We start from the raw sequence: 19205 nt of genomic DNA on the forward strand, positions 1-19205 counted from the left end.
CCCATTTTACAGATGAAGAAATTGAGTAAAAGTAGGGTTAAATAAGTTGCTCAATGTCGTGCAGCTGATAAGTTGCTGAGCCAAGCTCTGATTCCAGGCAATCTGACACAGTACACCTTAACTCTATATCTAGATTCCAAAGGGTTGTGCATTGGAGTCACAAGCAAATAAAGGATAGATTTTCCAACTGCATAGTTGTTAGAAAAGGGTGTATGTCCTGTTAAGGTAGCTATATTTCTTTTGGTATAAGATCGAACAGATGCTCCAAACCCAGTTCTACCCCATTCTGGAGGACCTAAGTACATTGTGGCATACCCATTTCTTACTGGCAGAAAAATTAAGAGGAGGGAAACTTCCTTCTCAATTGTGACTGGGATCATTTAGTGTGTCTGCACAATCCTAAATAAATTTAGAAAGTGAACAATTGGGAGGATGACTTTTTTTTTTCCTGACTCACTTCTACATTACTTAAAAGTAAACAGGAATAGGGGCCCATATATAAGGCATTTGGGAGCTTTTTCCCATTGGTCACATGTTAACTTCTTTAGGTCAACAGAAGTCTGGAAGCAGGAGGCCACCACTCACTCTGCCTAAGAGTGTGTTTTTAGTGTAATTCATGTTGTATTGGCCTGAAGAAAGCAGACAGCTTTCTGAAATGAGCTATTTCTGAGGGAGTACAATCATATTGCAAAGGAAGCATCTAGAAGGAAGAAATTCATCCCGTAATTAGGGCTCTAAAATATTTTCAATCAACATATAGGTTAGTGCAAAAGTAACTGCGGTTTTTACCATTGATAGTGGCTAAAACCGCAATTACTTTTGCACCAACCTAATATCATGAAGAAAGAAAAGAAGCACAGTCCTTGCTAGAAAACAATGACTATCTCAGTAGAAGAATCTAGGAGCTAGAAGACTCAGTTGAAAAAAGCAGAATCATAGGGCAAATGTCCATGGGAGTTGATGAAGAGAGACTCGGTATTCAAAGACTTTTACAACTTCATAAGCAAAGCTTAAGACTCAGCAATAGGCTCACATCACACTCCTGGTCAAACCTAATGAGACAAGGACGGTAATGGGGTATGCCTAGAACAACATAGAAAGGCGCTATTACCGGATCCACCTGGTTGAGGGTAAATACCAATTCCTTCATGAGGGAGGACTATAGACTAAACTCAAAACCGACTGAAATATTTTATAATTGCAAGCATATATACCTTGTATATTTTTCTCATTTACACACTGTGGTTTCAATAATCCTCAATCAATTTATTCACATCAATATCATTCTCTAAAGAATTTCTCTTAAGTCTTGTTCCACATGAGTCATTGAACCCCAAATTGAGCCAAATTTCAGATTCACCGATTAATTGCCTCCTGCTATTTCCTTGCCAACCACAGGCAGCTCAAGTTGGACATCATTAAAAGTGAACTTACCATTTTCCCCTAGCTCTCTTCATTTTCCTAGAGACCACATTTCAGAGAATGACAAAACCAGCTGCATTGTTTCTCAAGCCTGAAACATGGATGGTGACTTTTATGTGTGCAAATATTTATTCATGTTTTTCTTTTATTATTATTTTTTCAACTTTTATTTTGGATTCAGACTTTACGTGTGCAGGTTCGTTACATGGGTATATTGTGTGATGCCGAGGTTTGGGATACAAATGATCCCATCACCCAGATAGTGAGCATAGTACCCAACAGTTTTCCAACCCTTGTCCCCATGCCTCCCAGTAGTCCCCAGTTTCTCTTGTTGTCATCTTTATGTTCATGAGTACCCATGTTTAGCTGCCACTTAAAAGTAAGAACATGCAGTATTTGTTTTTTTTTGTTCCTGCATTTATTTATTTACGATAATGGCCTCCAGCTGCATCCACATTGCTGGAAAGAACATGATTTCATTCTTTTTTATGGCTGTTTAGTATCCCATGGTGTATATGTAGCACATTTTCTTTGTTCAATCTACCATTAATGGGCACCGAGGTTGATTCCATGTCTTTGCTATTCTGAAGAGTGCTGCATTGAACACATGTACACATGTGTCTTTTTTAGTAGAACAATTTATTTTCTTTTGGATACATATATATCCTCCAGTAGTATATATCTCTCTCTATAATGGGATTGCTGGATCAAATGGTAGTTCTGCTTTGAGTTCTTTGAGAAATCTCTAAACTGCTTTCTACAGTAGCTGAGTTAATTTACATTCCCATCAATAGTGTATAAGCATTCCCTTTTCTCCACAGCCTCTCCAGCATCTGTTGGTTTTTGACTTTTTAATAACAGCCATTCCTACTGGTGTGAGATGGAATCTCACTGTGGTTTTGACTTGCATTTCTCTGAGTTATGTTGAGCATTTTTTCATGTTTGCTGACATAAGAGAAGACATATGGTGTATGTCTTCTTGTGAGAAATGTCTGTCCATGTATTTTGCCTGTTTAATGGGGTTAAGTTGGTTTTTGCCTGTTGAATTGTTGAAGTTCCTCATAGATTCCTGATAGTAGATCTTTGTTGGATGCATAGTTTGCAAATATTTTCTCCCATTCTGTAGGTTGTCTGTGTACTCTGTTGATAGTTTCTTTTGCTGTGCAGAAGCTCTTTAGTTTAATTAGGTCCCACTTGTGAATTTTTGTTTCTGTTGCAAGTGCCTTTGAGAAATTAGTCATACATTCTTTCCCAAGGCCAATGTCCAGAATGGTGTTTCTTAGGCTTTGTTCTAGGATTCTTATAGTTTGAGGTCTTACATTAAATCTTTAATCCATCTTAAGTTACTTTTTGCATATGGTGAAAGGTAGGAGTCCAGTGTCATTTCTTCTGCATATATGTAGTCAGATATACCAGGACCATTTATTGAATAGAAAGTTCTTTCCCCATTGCTTGTTTTTGTTGACTTTGTCAAAGATCAGACGGCTGTAGGTATGTGGCTGTGTTTCTGGGCTCTCTATTCTGTTTCATTGGTCTATATACCTGTGTTTGTAGCAGTAGCATGCTGTTTTTGTTGCTGTAGCCTTATAGTATAGTTTTAAGTTGGGTGATGTTATGTTTCCAGCTTTGTTCTTTTTGCTTAGTATTCCTTTGGCTTCTCAAGCTCTTTCTTAGTTCTGTATGAATTGTAGAATAGTTTTTTCTAGTTATGTAAAAAATGACATTGGTTGATTGATAGGAATAGTGTTGAATCTGTAGATTGCTTTGGGAAGTGTGGCCATTTAAATAATATTGATTCTTCCAATCCGATTCCATTTGTTTGTGTCACCTATGATTTCTTTGAGGAGTGTTTTGTAGTTCTCCTTGTAGAGCTCTTTCACCTTCTTGGGTAGATGTATTCCTAGGTATTTTATTTTTTTGTAGCTATTGTCTATGAGACTGCATTCTTGATTAGGCTCTGAGCTTGAACATTATTGGTATATAGAAATGCTATGGATTTTTGTACATTGATTTTGTATTGTGAAACTTTACTGAAGGTGTTTATCAGTTCCAGAAGCCTTTGGCAGGGTCTTTAGGGTTTTCTAGGCACAGAATCATATTGTCAGTGAAGAGAGATAATTTGACTTCTTCTTTACCTGTTTGGATGCCTTTTATGCCCTTATCTTGCTTGATTAGTCTGCCTGGTACTTCTAGGACGATGTTGAATTGGAATGGTAAGAATGGGCATCCTTGTCTTGTTCCACTTCTCAATGGAAATGCTTTTTTTTTTTTTTTTTTTTTTTTTTTTTGGTCTGTTTAGTATGATGTTGGTTGTACATTTGTCATAGATGACTTTTCTTATTTTCAGGTACATTGCTTCAGTGCCTAGTTTGTTGAATTTTTCTTTTTTTTTTTTAAATAATGAAGGGATGTTGGATTTTGTCTAAAGCTTTTTCTACCTCTTTTATGATGATCAGGTTTTTTGTTGTTAATTATCTTTCTGTGGTAAATCAAATTTATTGATTTGTGTACATTGCATGAACTTTACACCCTAGGAATGAAGGCTACATCATCATGGTGAATTAACTTTTCAATATGCTGTTGAATTTGATTTGCTAGTATCATGTTGAGGATTTTTGTATTTACGTTGATCAGGAGTATTGGCCTGTAGTTTTTTTTTCTTTGTGTCTTTGCCTGGTTTTGGTATCAGGTGAATCCTGGCTTCATAGAATGAGTTAGGAAGGAGTCCTTCCTCTTTCTGTTTTTGGAAAAATTTCTAAAGAATTGAAACAAGCTCTTCTTTGTATGTCTAATAGAATTTTGCTGTGAATCTATTTGCTGTGGAGCTTTTCTTTGTAGGTTTTTTAAAATTACTGATCAATTTTGGAACTTGATATTGGTCTGTTAAGGGTTTCAATATTTCTTTCTGATTAAATGTCAGTAGACTGTGTGTTTCTAGGAATTTATGTATTTCTTCTTTCGTAGTTTGTGTATGTAGACGTGTTCATAGTCGTTTCTGAGAATCTTTTGTATTTCTGTGGGATCAGTGCTGTCACTTTTGTTGTTTCTGATTGTGCTTATTTGGATCTCTCTCTTTTTGTTGTTAATCTAGCTAGTGGTCTGTTGATCTTGTTTATTCTTTCAAAGAACCCACTTTTAGTTTTGTTGATTTTTCTTTATATAGATTTTTGTGTCTCAGTCTCATTCAGTTCCACTCTGACTTTTAGTTATTTCTTTGCTTTTGCTAGCTGTGGGGTTAGTTTCTTTATCTTTTTCTAGTTCCTGTAGGTGTGATGTTAGATCATTAATTTGAGATCTTTCTAGCTTTATGAGGTGGGTATTTAGTGCTATAATCTTTTGTCATAACATTGCTTTTGCTGCATCACAGAGATTTTGGTATGTTGTATCTCTGTTTTCATTTATTTAAAGGAAATTGAAAAAAAATTTCTTCCTTAATTTCATTGTTTACCCAGAAAGTCATTTAGGAGCAGGTTGTTATTAATTTCATGTAATTTTATGGTTTTGAGAGATTGCTTTCTGTTTCATTCCACTGTGGCGTGAGAGTATTTCTATGTTTTTGAATTTATTGAAATTCAATAAATTTGAATGGCTTAGCATGAGGTTGACCTTGGAGTATGTTCTGTGTGTAGATGGGAAGGATGTATATTCTATGGTTACTGGGTGGAGTATTTTGTAGATATCTGTTAGTTATCATTTGTCAAGTGTCATATTTAAGTCCAGAATTTTTTGGTTAGTTTTCTGCCTCAATGATCTGTCTAATGCTGTCAGTGGGGTTTAAGTTCGGTTGATGACTTCTTCTACTTCTCTCTTTCTTATTCTTTCTCTCGCACCACCTCATCCAATTGATTCACAATGCCTACACCTTCTATTTTCTAAACAACTCTTTAATTTAATTGCCTTTTCCTCTTTACCAGTGTCTTTAAGTTCACAACCTTTTCACTTCTAACCTATATTATTGTCTTTCTGTCTCCACTGACCACACTCCTATGTGCTCTTCTCTTTGCTTTGGAGATTTTTCTAACATGCATATCTCATCACATTACTTCTCTGTTTAAACTCCGGTAGTTCTGTAGAGCCTTCAGGACAAAACTAAACTCTGCCTTACTGAATTAAGCACCTGATGATTTGAACTCTGGTTATTTCCACCTCATACCCCTACCTCATCCTTTTCATGCAGTGCTCCAGATGGGCTACTGGATCAGGTCTTGCTATCTTTATATATGCTATTCTCTCTATCAGTCCCTACTTGTCCTTCACAACTCAGCTCATGCTATCTTCTGCAGAAAGCTTTTAAATGATAGACCCCAGTTACCCCAGTTATATAGTTAAGACTTCAATTTTTCTTTGTTTCTTCAATATTTTTCCAATTCTTCTCTTTACCACATCTATGATATCAGGCTTCTCTTATTCTATATCAGTTATTTATTAAAATATTAGCTTGATTTTTTTCTAATGTCCTTTTCCTGTCTCTATTCTTTGTCTTTATGCATATATTAATATATGTCTATTGGTGCTGAGTTTTGGGTTAGTCTTTTCTATATCCCTATTTTATTTCTTTACATATTTTCCATATGATGTTTTATAAAGGAGGAAATATTTCATAAAGACCTCATAATTCCACTTTATTAATAACACTAACCTAAGGAAAGCCCAAGATAAACACATCGAACTTTTTCACTGAGTTCTTTTAAGTTAGTCTTGCTGTAATCATACTGTTCTCAGCAGTTAAACGTTTAGTTGTATCAAAGACTAATATACTTTATTGGTGCATAATCTTCAAAGAGAGTCTTAAGGTTTCCAAACCAGAGAGCTAGCACAGGCATAGGTCAGAAGTCCACGGCGTGCTCATGACTTATTGTAAAGTAAAGGTTTCTGTTTGTCAATGATAAGACAAATAGACTAAGATCAGCCCCATTCATAAATTTGGTCTGGGTCAGATGCAATTCATAGATATTAACCAATAGATGTGTGAATTGCAATTGTTAGTGGCCTTGAACTGCCCCACCTTGAATCCAGGAAATCAATGTGGCTTTGTTCAGCAGTGACTGCCTGAAAGGACCATAAATCAGGAGCCTCCATAGAACCCTTTTATTGTCAAGGTAATGGCAAAGAAAAATGATAGCAGTTATTCCATTTACAGAGTTGAGCCTTTTTTCTTCTTTCTGATTGCTGTTTCTTCCAGTTTTCTTTTTGTATCTGAATAATCAGAGCATGTAGCTTTTGAATTTTTTCCTAGAGAAATGTGTGATATAAAACAGCATAAAGTTCTCAGAAGGATGTCTTAAATAATTTGTCAAAACTCTTATGGCTATGCTGTAGTTTGAACTGACCAATGAAGTGGTCATCCAAAATTAGAGTTTTATACCTTTGTTAACTGTTAGCTACCATTTCTAATTTCATGTCATAATGTTATATCAGACCCAGGCCATTATACATGCTATCTATGTGACTGAAATTTGTTCATTTTCCCCTATAAAAAGTGATTAGTAGCTGTAGATTGCTGATGGCAATGCTATGATAGTTTAAATGCCATATAGTTTAAGAACCATACATGGTTCTATATAGTCTTGATGCCCTGACATTTTCGTATGTTGTCTGTTGTGTCTTGCCAGAGATTTGTCACTAATATTTCTCAAGGTACCAAATATTATGAGTTTCTAGTTTTGTAAATTAGACTAGATTTGCAGCGATCTCTATGATGATGCTGTTACTGCCATTTAATTTCTTTAGTGGGAGAGATAGTGTTGCTAGAGCCATTTGTCCTGGGTATGTTAGCTAAATGTTAATTGTTGCTCAATATCTGCTCTCTCTTTTCCTTAGTAAAAGACGACCAGCTTTTTCAAGTAGATAGATGGGTGGTTAGAATAAAGACTATATTTCCCAACCATTCTTGTAGATAGATATGGCCATTTACTATGTTCTGGCCAATGGAATGAAGGTGAAAGTAATGTGCAGCTTATAGAAAGTGTCTCCAAAGGGAATGGCTTGCTATTTTTTCTTCTTTCTTTTTTCTAGATGACTGGAATACAGATATGATGGCTGAGGCACCAGCAACCATGTTGGACCTTGGGAAAGGAAGTCACTTCAGAAAAGGAACAGGGTCTCTTATTCTGTGGAGCCTCATAGCTGCCCAACTGCTGTACTTAACAGATGTGTGAGAGAACTAAGTTTCTAACTTATTTAAGCTTCAGCAATTTTTTTTTCTGAACTAAATTCTCATTATTACAAAATACAAACAAAATAAAGATTGAGAACTGACACTGACAATTTCATGTTTCCTAAATTCCCAACCAACATTTCTGAATGCTGAACCTTTCCAGGTGGGTGACCTGCAGGCCCTTTCAATCTAAATTTAACAAATTCAGCTTATTATCGTAACCTCAAAATTTTCTCCTCTTGTGTTTTTTAAAGTTTTTGTTAATTCCAAATGAAAGCTTTAAAAACATCTTTAGTTCCTACCCTTCTGTCATCAATTATGTGAGTGAAACCAGCAGAGTTAAGATTTTCTTCTGAAATGGTCTTACAAAATCAGAATACAATCTTAAGTTTCTCCATGAGTTTCTGTAGAAAATTTGACGTGTTTATCAACTTGTGCCAAGTTGTTCCTTGCTCTTTGTATAACTGTCCCATCTTTTACACATTAATTATTAATTTTGCCTTACCAGAGTTGCTATTTAATACTTTAATTCAGCTTCTGGAGACCTGATTGCATTTTGCCCAAGGTGTAATCCCACTTTCTAAAACTACAGATAAGTTATATGAAAATTCTTTAAAAATGAATGGACTATGTGTATCTAAAGTATTCCTAATATATTTCATATTCTTTTGATGCCATTCTGAAAGTGAAACTATAATTCATCTCTTTAGTATCAATAATAAACATTAAAAAAGTGTTGCATTTAAAGTTTGAAATACTGAAGTGTACAAAATTTCTGTCCTAGTAAGTGATGCTTAAAGAAATATTAGTAGTTTGGCATAGGTCTCATTCTGAATCATTATTGTAATTGGCAACTATCATTATTTGTAGTTACCCATTATCTTCTAAATGGCCTTCAGAAATGATGGAGAAACTGACACATTATGAGTATTTCCTGCCCTACATGGATTTTGAACTTGAATTCCCAGCCTTGCTTCCATCTAGATACAGGCACATGACCCAAGCCCCACCAGTCAGATGAACCCAATTGAAACTTCAGTTCAAAAGCATCCAGTATGAGAGAGCAGTGAAGTTTGCATTTTCCTGATGCAAATGTTGGAAGAGGTATTTGACTTTGGCGGGGGCAGGGGCGGGGGGGGAGGGCGGGGAATAATTTGTGCAAAAGTTTCTAATGGAAAAATGGCATTGCTCTGGGTTGTAGTGATATAATCAGAGTTGCGTTCCAGCATACGGTGCTCAGAGGCAGCTCTGGTAGCTGTGGTTTTCTCATCAGCCTGTCTCTGTCATGTTCCTGGAAACACATCTATAAGCTTATTGTTATATTCCTCAGATAAGTTCTGAGAAATACAAACCACCACTGTTTATTTACTTATATTTTTAAATCAAATTTCTGATTTATTCATGTATTCCAGTTTATCCTAAGATGGTGATATATGCCTCGGTATTGATTTTGCTGAATTTATATAATTTTGATAAATATATAACACAGATATTTTAAAAGTTTATTAATGTATAATTGACATCCAATAAATTGTACTTATAAAGTATTTAATTTGATGCACGTTTACGTGTATATATCTGTGAAACTATTGCCAGAGTCAAGATAGTTAATCTATCCATCACACCCAATGTTTCTTTATTTTATTTTACTTTAAGTTCTGAGATACATGTGCAGAACATGCAGGTTTATTACATAGGTATGTATGTGCCATGGTGGTTTGCTGCACCTATCAACCTGTCATCTAGGTTTTAAGCCCCACATGCTTTAGGTATTGGTCCTAATGCTCTCCCTCCCTTTGCCCGCACCTCCTGACGCGCCCTAGGGTGTGATGTTCCCCTCCCTGTGTCCATGTGTTCTCATTGTTCAACTCCCACTTATAAGTGAGAACATGCACACTCAACGTTTCTTAATGCTTTTTCATTATCTCTCCTTTTTGCCTACCCTCTCTGTCTCTAGTTGACTCTTGATCTATTTCTGTCACTATAGATTAGTTTGAATTCTAACACTTTATGTAAATGGAGTCCTACAGTATGAATTATCTTTTTGTCTAGTTTCTTTCACCAAACATAATTATTTTGAGGTTCCTCCACGTTGTTGTGTTTGGCAATCAATGGCTCATTTATTTTCATTGCTGAGTATTCCATGGTGCGAATGTACTACAATATTTTTTACTCACTCATCTGTATGAATATCAGAATATTTGGGTTTGTTTCTAGCTACTAAAAAATAAAGCTGCTAAGAGCATTAGTGTGCAAATGTTTTATGGGCATATGTTGTCATTTCTCTTGGGGGAAAACGGGGATCCAATGGGTGGATCATGTGGTGAGTGTATGTTAGGCTTTTTATGAAGCTTAAAAATTGTTTACCAAAGTGGTTGTAACATTTTATATTCCCACCAGCAGCGTATAGGAGTTCCAATTCTTTGAAGACCTCACCAACATTTGCCATGGCTAGTCTTTCGAATCGTAATCATTCTTATAGATAGGTAATATCATCTCATGGTAGCTACAACTTGTGTTTCTCTAATGGCTAAGTTTTTGAAAGATTTCCTTGTTATAGAATCCTAGATTGACAGATTTTTTTTTTCTAGTAGTTTAAATATGTTTATCCTTAATCCTTAATCATCCTTTCATCCTCATCTTTTTTCTTTCTACATGTTTCCTTTTTTCTCAATTTTCAAGATTTTTCTCTTTATTAATGGTTTTGGGCAATTTTATTATAATATTCCTTGGTGTCATTTTCTTTATGTTTCCTGTGCTTGAGGAACATTGAGCTTGCTTCTACTATTGGTTTATAGTTTTTATGAAAGTTAGAAGATTTTAACCACTGATTTTCACATAGTTTTCTGTTCCTTAATTTCTCCCTTTTGGGGAGTCATATATTGGACCACTTGAAGTTGCCTAACAGTTTACTATTCCTTTGTTTATTTTTTAAAAAAATTTTTTCCTTTTCATGTTTCCTTTTACAGTTTCCATTGCTATGTGTTTGAGTTCACTGCTCTTTTCTTCTGCAATATATACTTTGGAGTTAATCCCATCCAGCAGATTTTTAATATCAGACATTGTAGTTTTTATCTCCATAAGTTCAATGCTTGTTTTTAAAAATATCTCTCATGACTCTACTTAACTGTTTTTACCTATGAAATTCAGTCATAATAACTACTTTAATTTCCTTGTCAATTCTAAAATTTGGGTCAGTTCTGGGTTAGTTTTGATTGACTTATTTTTCTCCACATTATGAATATATCCTGCTTCTTTGTATGCCTGGTAATTTTTTATTGATGTCAGACACTGATTTATTTGACGCTAGAGATTTTTGTTTTATAATAAATATCCTTGAGTTTTGTTATAGGTCACAGCTAATTACTTGGTAACAGTTTGAGCCTTTTGGATCTTGCTCTTATAACTTCTTAGGTGGAATCAGACTCATATATAGACTATGGCTAATTATTTCCCACTATTGAAGCACAGCTCCTCTGACTCTAATACTCTGTGAATTAGGTCTTTTAGTCTTTCTGTTCCCTCTGATCTTTCTAGGTGGTTCTTTTTCTAGCCTTGGGTAACTTCTTCACATGCGAGTGTTGAATACTTCAGGGAGACCATCTGCAGATCACCAAAGTTCTTGATATATTCTGGATACATGTCTTTACCAGTAATATGATTTACAAATATTTTCTGCCAGTCGGTGTTTTATGTTTTCATGTTCTTAACAATGTCTTTGAAGTCAAATTTTTAAGTTTTGATAAAGTCCAATTTATCATTCTTGTATTTTAAGGATCAAGCTTTGGTGTAGTTAAGTGTTATTTTAAGAATTTTTTTTTTAAGTTTAGCCAGAGTAGATTTTGTTGTTTGCAAGTGAGAAATGTAACTGATATGATAATTAAAGAAAAAGGCCAAGAGAATTACATTTTCATTCCATAAATTTTGAATCTAAAATGTGAGTGAGATATTCTGGAATCATAACAATTTATTCTGGACTTATAGTTTCTAAATTTTGAATCTAAAATGTGAGTGAGATACTCTGGAATCGTAACAACTTATTCTGGACTCATAGTTTCTGTTGCTTGCCTTTGCTTCTGTCAACCAGATGGTGCTATTGGATTGGCTACCAAGGAACATCCTTATCTGAATAGTTGAGGTTGTATCGATCTAAAAAATCTCCAGACATAATAGTGGACAATTGCTATCACTTCTTGGTTTCATGGACCTCATCACCATCTTACACAATTAGAAAGAGCATACTACCATCTTGGTGAGACCTCAAATACAAAAAGAGCACCTCCAAATTAAAATACCTCATGATAAATCTGTGATTTGGTCTTGGGTTCTTATGAGCAGATAAAGTGCTCTGTTGTATTGGAAATCACTTGATTGTGAAAAATGTTCTGACAGAGATCAATAATTAAATTAAGTGAAAAAATTATATTAATCCATAATTAAGACAGTTAATCCATTATTTATTGTAAACAACTTAAAGCTACCATGGAATTCCAACATCTGAGCAAACTCTGGTGAAATAAGAAAAGAACTGAATTAGAAAATGGGAGATCCAGGTTAAAGTCCTGGCCCTAACACTAACTAGCTGTGAGATATTGGGCAATTCTCTTTTCTTATCTAAGCTTCTGTTTTGTCATCTGTAAAATAAGCATGGGCGAGGTAATGTGAAGTTCTTTATGTTTTTTCTGGACCTCACTGTCAGTATAGAGAACCAACTGGAAATATCTTCTTCACTGGCTTAAACCAGCAGACTTTATTTTAGGACAGAGTGAGTAGTTTGTTGCTAACAACTTTGGGGGATACTGGAGAAGGAAGAACCCGAAAAGGTAAGTTGGTTGTGGTGTTTGCACACTTTATTAAATTTTTTGTATAGATGTATGAGGTACAAGTGCAGTTTTGTTCCATGGATATATTGCATAATGGTGCAATATATCCATGGGTTTAGTGTAACCATTACCTACGTAATGTACATTGTACCTGCTAACCAATTTCTCCTCTCTCACCTCCCTACTCTCCCACTTTTCCGAATCTCCAGTGTCTTTTATTCTATACTCTGTGCCCACGTGTACACATTATTTAATCCAAAGAATGAATGCTCATGCAGGCACATATAAAGTGCTTGGCATTATTTCCTGCAGTGGGTGTGCCTGAAGGTGAGGCAGAGATGAACTGGAAAGAGTGACGTTTCTTTGACCAGCAATGCTGACCCTTTGCTCTTTACTAGAAGCAATGGCTTAATTGTGCAAATCAAATATGTGCTTAGTGGAGGGTACCTGAGGTCAAGGGCTAGCCATACAGATGACTATGAGGGAAATACAGTCTGCATTCTATGATGGTCATTACTTTTTGTATATTCCCCAAAGTTTTGGTATACCATATTAATAAAACAATATATGCAAAAGCGCCTACCAGAACAGTTGTTAGAATGCAGGCACTCAATGAACATAACTTCCCTTCTCCCAGCTTCCCCATGCCTTTCTTCTAATATGTACTATGCTCTTTATCTTTTATAAACCTCTGGAGCCCTCTTATGGGTCTCTGACCATTCAGGGTTCTCAGTTTGAATCTGCCCCAGGCTTTGATTTTTTTCTATAGTTTTAGTTTTATAAATATTTACTGACTGTACATATTTTTCTTTCTGGAACCTACATGGTAAATTGCCCTAGTGTAACCAATGGGCAATTTATTTAGAAACAAGGTATTAACTTAACTTAACTAATATTTATTGAATGCTTACTGTATGCTAGTTAATATTATAGTGAGGAGGATATAGTAGGAAACAAGACTAATCAAAGTTCCTGTCTCCATGGAGCTTACACTAGAATAATGTGAAGTAGGACTAAAATTCAGTAGTGGATATATTATTTTTGTCATCCCAAATGTATTTATCTGTTACCTCATTTTATGGTTTCTGTATCCCAGTATTTCTATGGGGAACTTGTCATCCTTATTTGATTGGAGTCTTAGTGGGGCTGTACCTAAAAGTACTCCAATCTCCCTTAGCTAATTCATGGATATATTGGACCATGCTGGACCAATCAGATTCTCTGTTAGGTTGAGTAACAAGAAAATAATTGGAGTGAATTCAGCTCAAAGATGGCACTCTGAAAAGGTCATTGACTCCTGTTTCCTAGAATCTCAGAGCTTTACTAGTTCTTGTTGGTTCCAAGGCTTTATTTTTTGGCTGTTCTTTCATGCAAAACCTCATTCAGTGTTTCTTATTTAAGTTGTTGAGTGTACTTTTGTGTTGCTTGGAATCCAGTAGTCCTAACTTACACCAAATCTGGTAAAGTAAGAAGTATCAGTTTTTAAAATCTCTATTTATTCAAATTCAATTCTCAGGTCTCATCCACTGAACAGACAGGAAATTAAATCTAATTTTTATTGGAAGGGGATAGAGGATCCTCCTTTCCTATAGTGATAAGAATGAAGGAGTCTCTCGTCATCATCAGTCATTTTTCTACTTGGGTCACTGAAATACCTATTATCCCAGCTTCTGTGCCACACCAAGGACAAGGAAATCTTTGGTATGGCTGAGTATCGCTGAGTTAGGCTTCAGCTTCTACAGGCACACCATGTAAAACTTAGTATATATAAGCACATATAATTTCTCTGAACTTTTGTACTTTCCAGCTAATCATTCTGATGCAAAACCTCTTCAGATAATTAACTTACTTGAGAGACTATGCTGTGTTTTAAGAACAGCTCAAACTATCATGTTCATTCTGTCTTGTTCACTCACCTGTCCTCTCTAAATTACTCTGGATTTGTGTACTAAACTCAAGGAACAATTAATTTATTCATTCATTTAGCATGCATTTATTAAATTTTTCATGTCTTCCAGGTCCTGCATGAGGCTTTGAAATTATAAAGAACTTATAGCTTCTGCATGATGATGACTGACAGTTAGAGTGGGGAAGGTAAAAGTTTAGTGAGCTGGTGGCTAAATAATCAAATAATTTTGGCAGTGATAAGGGACACAATAGAGGTCTAAGAGTAGGCATAATGGGAGCACAGAGGAAGCTCTTGAGTCTATTTGGAGATGTCATACCAGCGATGGCTTGCAGGAGAGGATAGCTGGGCTGAGCCTTAGGAAACAAATAGAAATTTGCTTAATATACAGGTAGAGTAGGAGTAGTACATTCCAAGCAAAGTAAAATGGAGAGAGAGAGAGAGAGAGAGAGAGGGAAAGAGAGGAGGAAGGAGAAGAAGGAGCCCCTGTAGGAGAAAGAGAAAGACAAGGACAAGGGCAAGGTTGGGAAAAGGAGCCTGGGTGAGAGAAAAGAATGGCACGTACTAGAAAATGCAAACAGTCCCACATGACTGGTATGACCGCAGTGAAGAGTCCATTGGGGAACTAATGGGAGACAAGCATGGAAAGGGAGGCAGAGGACAAAGTGTGGTGGGTAAAGAATGAGGGATGAGTTCATGTCCTTTGCAGGGACATGGATGAAGCTGAAAATCATAATTCTCAGCAAACTAACACAGGAACAGAAAACCAAACACTACATGTTCTCACTCATAAGTGGGAGTTGAACTATGAGAACACATGGACACAGGGAGGGGAACATCTCACAATGGGGTTTGTCATGGGGTGGAGGGGTAGAGGAGGGATAGCATTAGGAGAAATACCTAATGTAGATGATGGGTTGATGGGTACAGCAAACTACCGTGGCACATGTATACCTATGTAACTAACCTGCACATTCTGCACATGTATCCCAGTACTTAAAGTATAATAATAGTAAAAAAAAAAAAAAAAGAGTGAGTTTTATAAATAGGCTGTCATGGGTGAAAATTCCAGCTTTATTCCTTTGGTGCCATGGACTCAAGGAAGTTACTCAACTCAGTTTTCTTATCTGTAAAAGAGAGAAGGCGGTAACATGTCCATTTTAACATACTGAAAAGACTAAATGGATTTATGAATGAAAAGCACCTAACATGGGACCTGCTGCATAGCAGAATTCAAAGACATTTTTCTTTCCTTACTTCCCTGCCGCCCCTGCCCCACACACCCTGAAATCTATCACAAGAGCCATAAAACTAGAGGTTACTGATAAAAAGTGCTTGGTGGATACATTTGGGAAGCAGTAGGAAACTGAAGAGGGAGAATGAAGCTGAATTCGAGAGAGCCTTTGAATAGGTAGCACAGATTGTATTTAAAAATCATAAAGATTTAAACATTACTCAATTGCAAGCATAGTATTGAAATGAAAACAGATAATAATGATACAAATTGCTATAATCTTGTCACTAATCAATCAATACTGTCATTTATCCATGTCATTTCTATTTGGTAAATGCCAAAATCTCTATTTTCAATTTTTACAGATTTGCAGAAATATTACGTTGGTGCAAAAGTAATTGTTTTTGGCATTAAAAGTAATGGCAAAAAACACAATTAGATGGCATATGTGTCTTTGAATTTTTATTAAAATTAAGCCTTGATATTTTTAAGTTACTCAACAGCCTTTTTTCCTCTTCTATATTTCCTTCTACCTTTTTTCTTTCCCTTAAGGAACCATTATTAATATCTTGGTATACTTCTCCACATATTTCTCTATGTTCATAAGACACTATATAAACAAAACCCTATACTAAGTTGTTCATTCTCCTAGAAATGGAGGCCAGTCACATACATTTCTTTGCAATTTACTTTTCTTACATAGAAAAATATAAGGGACCTCCAGCTAATTGCAGAACTCCCATAAGATGGAACATTATGCACATATTGAAAACTAATCATGAGATCTTTAGATCTACAAGGGATCTAAGAGATCACCTAGTCTAGTGGTCCCTAAAGATGTCACCTCAGTTTAATCATTGTCTTAGTGGGTAGAGATTTTGAACATGAGAGAAGTGTTGAAAGTTCTATTAAATATTAAACTGGTGACGACAGAAAAATAGATTTCGAAGGGGTAACCTGGGGCCATCTTTCAGGTCCAACTTTAATGCAGTTTCCTCAGGAAGTGTTTCCTGATACCCCTGACCAGGATAAGTCCCTTTTTGAGTGTCTTAATAGAACCTTCTATTTGTTCTTTGTTATGTTTACTAGCATAATATTAATAAATTATTTGTTACTGTCCATCTTTGTACCCATGATACTTCTTTACCTAATATATTCTTGACAGATAAAAAAAAGACTGAAAAATAAATGAATAAACAAATTTTTGTGGGGGAGAGGCAGTCATACAGCTTTAAAACTTGATGTAGTGGAGTGGGAGAAGGTTGCATCAGGGGCTCAGAGACTGATATTTTCCTTGTGAATTAATGACACTTAATGTTATGTTCCCTAGCATTTGAGGACCATAAGCTTGCATTTATTGGTGTTCTTAGGAATGATAGGACTCTTGGTATGAGGTTTGCAGTAACCGAATACATAAGGATATTGTTAATTTAAAATAGAAGCTGTCTCTTTAAAGTGCTTACATCCTCAACACAAGTCACCCTGTCTGTGGAGACTTGAAGTAGTACTCAATTACTTATTTAGTGGGCATATAATTAGAACAAATGGAAGGTGATGATCTTGAGGCACATTTTATCTAGGTTGCCTCGTGATCAGATAAAACATATTTACCCCACCATAGGAAACAGAAACTTTTTTAGTGACCCAATTGCAATCTCTCTGATGTACCCAGAACTACCTTAGATCCCCATAGAAAGTTGTTTTACACTTATACACGATTTCTGTGTGTCAACAGCACAATTAAGCTTTTTTGGTAATATTTTAAGTAAAATATTACACATTTGAGAGACTATCTCCTCTTATGTATTGATTTAATTCATTGAATGCTCAATCTTATTTCTTTTTGTATTGGTTAAGGTTCTTCTGGTTGAAAGTAATGGAAATCAGTAAGTCAAAGAAAAGGTAATTTATCAGAAATACACCAAGATAGTTCAAAGAAGGGCTGGATTAACCAAACAATAGTGCCTTAGGAAAGGCAGAAACAGTGCCAAGTCTGGGGATCTCAGTTGTGAACCTTGTGAACCAGGAAGCCATTGCAATGGCATCTACTATACTGTTATTCATTTAGCTCCAAGTTCATGGGTGTGGGGGAGGCAGATCTCTATTTTCCTATTTATTTCTGACTATAATAGAAAAAGGTCAAGAGGATTTGAAATAGGGTGCAGTTAGTAGTAGAAATCGAGACGACTTTTTTTTTTTGGAGTAAATTCATGAGGAAAATTTGACAGGACATTGTGGCTAACTGAATATGAGACAAGAAACAAAAGGATGAATTAAAAAATGTTAACTTTTACAGCATGGGTTATTGAGAAAATAGTAGTGTCCTGAGTAAATTTGGAATGTGGAGTGCTTTTTGGGGGGGAGGAGATTGTTATATGTTTAGCTTTATGCATATTTGAATGCAAGCTGGTGAAATGTCCCCATTAAGATTTTTAAAGGGAGTTGTAGCGAAGATAGAACTGGGAATATAAAGCTAGTGTTAGGACAATCATGAGAAAGAAATAACTCTCTCTGGAGCTAATTTTATATGTCTTTGATTCTTCTCATTTCTTTAAACATAGGAACCAAGCCTTAATCATTTTTCAATCTTCTAAGGCTTAGCACTTAGTAGGTGGAAAAAAAAAACGTCATTTAGACATCAAATTGAGTTGATTCAGAGAGAAAAGACCAGAAAACCAAGAATAATTTCCACTTTCTCTTGCAACTAGTTCAAAATATTGTCTTCCTTTTTAAGGCTCTGCCAGAATAAACCTATTTTAGAGTCTACCTCTTTAATAACCAGAGGGTCAACCTGCACCATTTGTTTTCTCCAGTCAGGTTTATGCAATTTGGGAAAGGTTTTTTCATTTGCCTTCTCTTGGTTGTTGGACTTAATGCATTAGAGTTGCTTAAGCCATAACATTAGCATCTTGAGAGAAAACAATGAGGGATTCATCTCAGCCTGCATTTTCCTTTGAATCTGACAAAAAGAAGAAAAAGTCTGTGAAGATAGCATCCCAGAATATTTTTGCTTACTCTTCACTACTTAATCAATACTTCCACCAGAAGTAAGACAGAATGTCTTACTTCACATTAGAAGTAGAAACCAGGTTAGACATCCTGATAATAAGTGACTGTATTGTGGAGATAGATGAGGATGCATAAAATACAGATTCCATTTGGTTTCATCTTAACTGCATTTATTCTATCCCCATTTTATTGCCCATTCATTGCTCCATGTCAGTTCAATTCTATTCCATTTCAGCTTGAGATATACACACAATATAATGCTAGACATTTTTAGTCAAAAGCATTTTCAAATCTTGTCACCAGATTAGTCTTCTCTTCTTATGCATTTCATGTTTCCTGTAGTAAATTGTAGTGAATTTAAGCTTGTAACTGTTTTCAACTTGTAGACTTTAAACATTTTATTAAAAGTGTAATATATCTTGGTAAGGGTTACCACTTTATAATTCTTTCCATTGATAGGAAAGTTGATTCTGAAGGCAACTTAATGATTTGCGTAAAGGCATGGAGTGATTTAGCTAAAAGTTGGGCAAAGTGATAAAATCCATGTACAAATGGCCTGTTCTATTGTTAAGTAATACAGTTTTTGATGAGTGTAGTTACTGAACTTTTCAAATAGATTAGACTCTTCTGATTTGGAAATGTATTTGTGGAAAA

At 35.5% G+C, this 19205-nt stretch overlaps 1 protein-coding gene across 2 annotated transcripts in view; it reads left to right on the plus strand.

The window, feature by feature from the left end:
• The window catches only part of CPS1 (carbamoyl-phosphate synthase 1, mitochondrial), a 196055-nt gene that overhangs the window by 28926 nt on the left and 147924 nt on the right, over nucleotides 1-19205 (plus strand). The window contains exon 1 of one of the 2 annotated variants that reach the window (XM_011966549.1): nucleotides 8451-8683. The exons of the other annotated variant lie outside the window; for it this stretch is intronic. Coding sequence (XP_011821939.1) covers nucleotides 8666-8683 — 18 coding nt within the window. The 5' untranslated portion in view covers nucleotides 8451-8665. Of the gene's footprint in view, nucleotides 1-8450; nucleotides 8684-19205 lie in introns of those variants that run through there. 2 annotated transcript variants of the gene reach the window in all.

Source organism: Mandrillus leucophaeus, unplaced genomic scaffold, assembly GCF_000951045.1.
Source record: "Mandrillus leucophaeus isolate KB7577 unplaced genomic scaffold, Mleu.le_1.0 Scaffold763, whole genome shotgun sequence".
In the NCBI taxonomy this organism is placed as follows: domain Eukaryota; kingdom Metazoa; phylum Chordata; class Mammalia; order Primates; family Cercopithecidae; genus Mandrillus; species Mandrillus leucophaeus.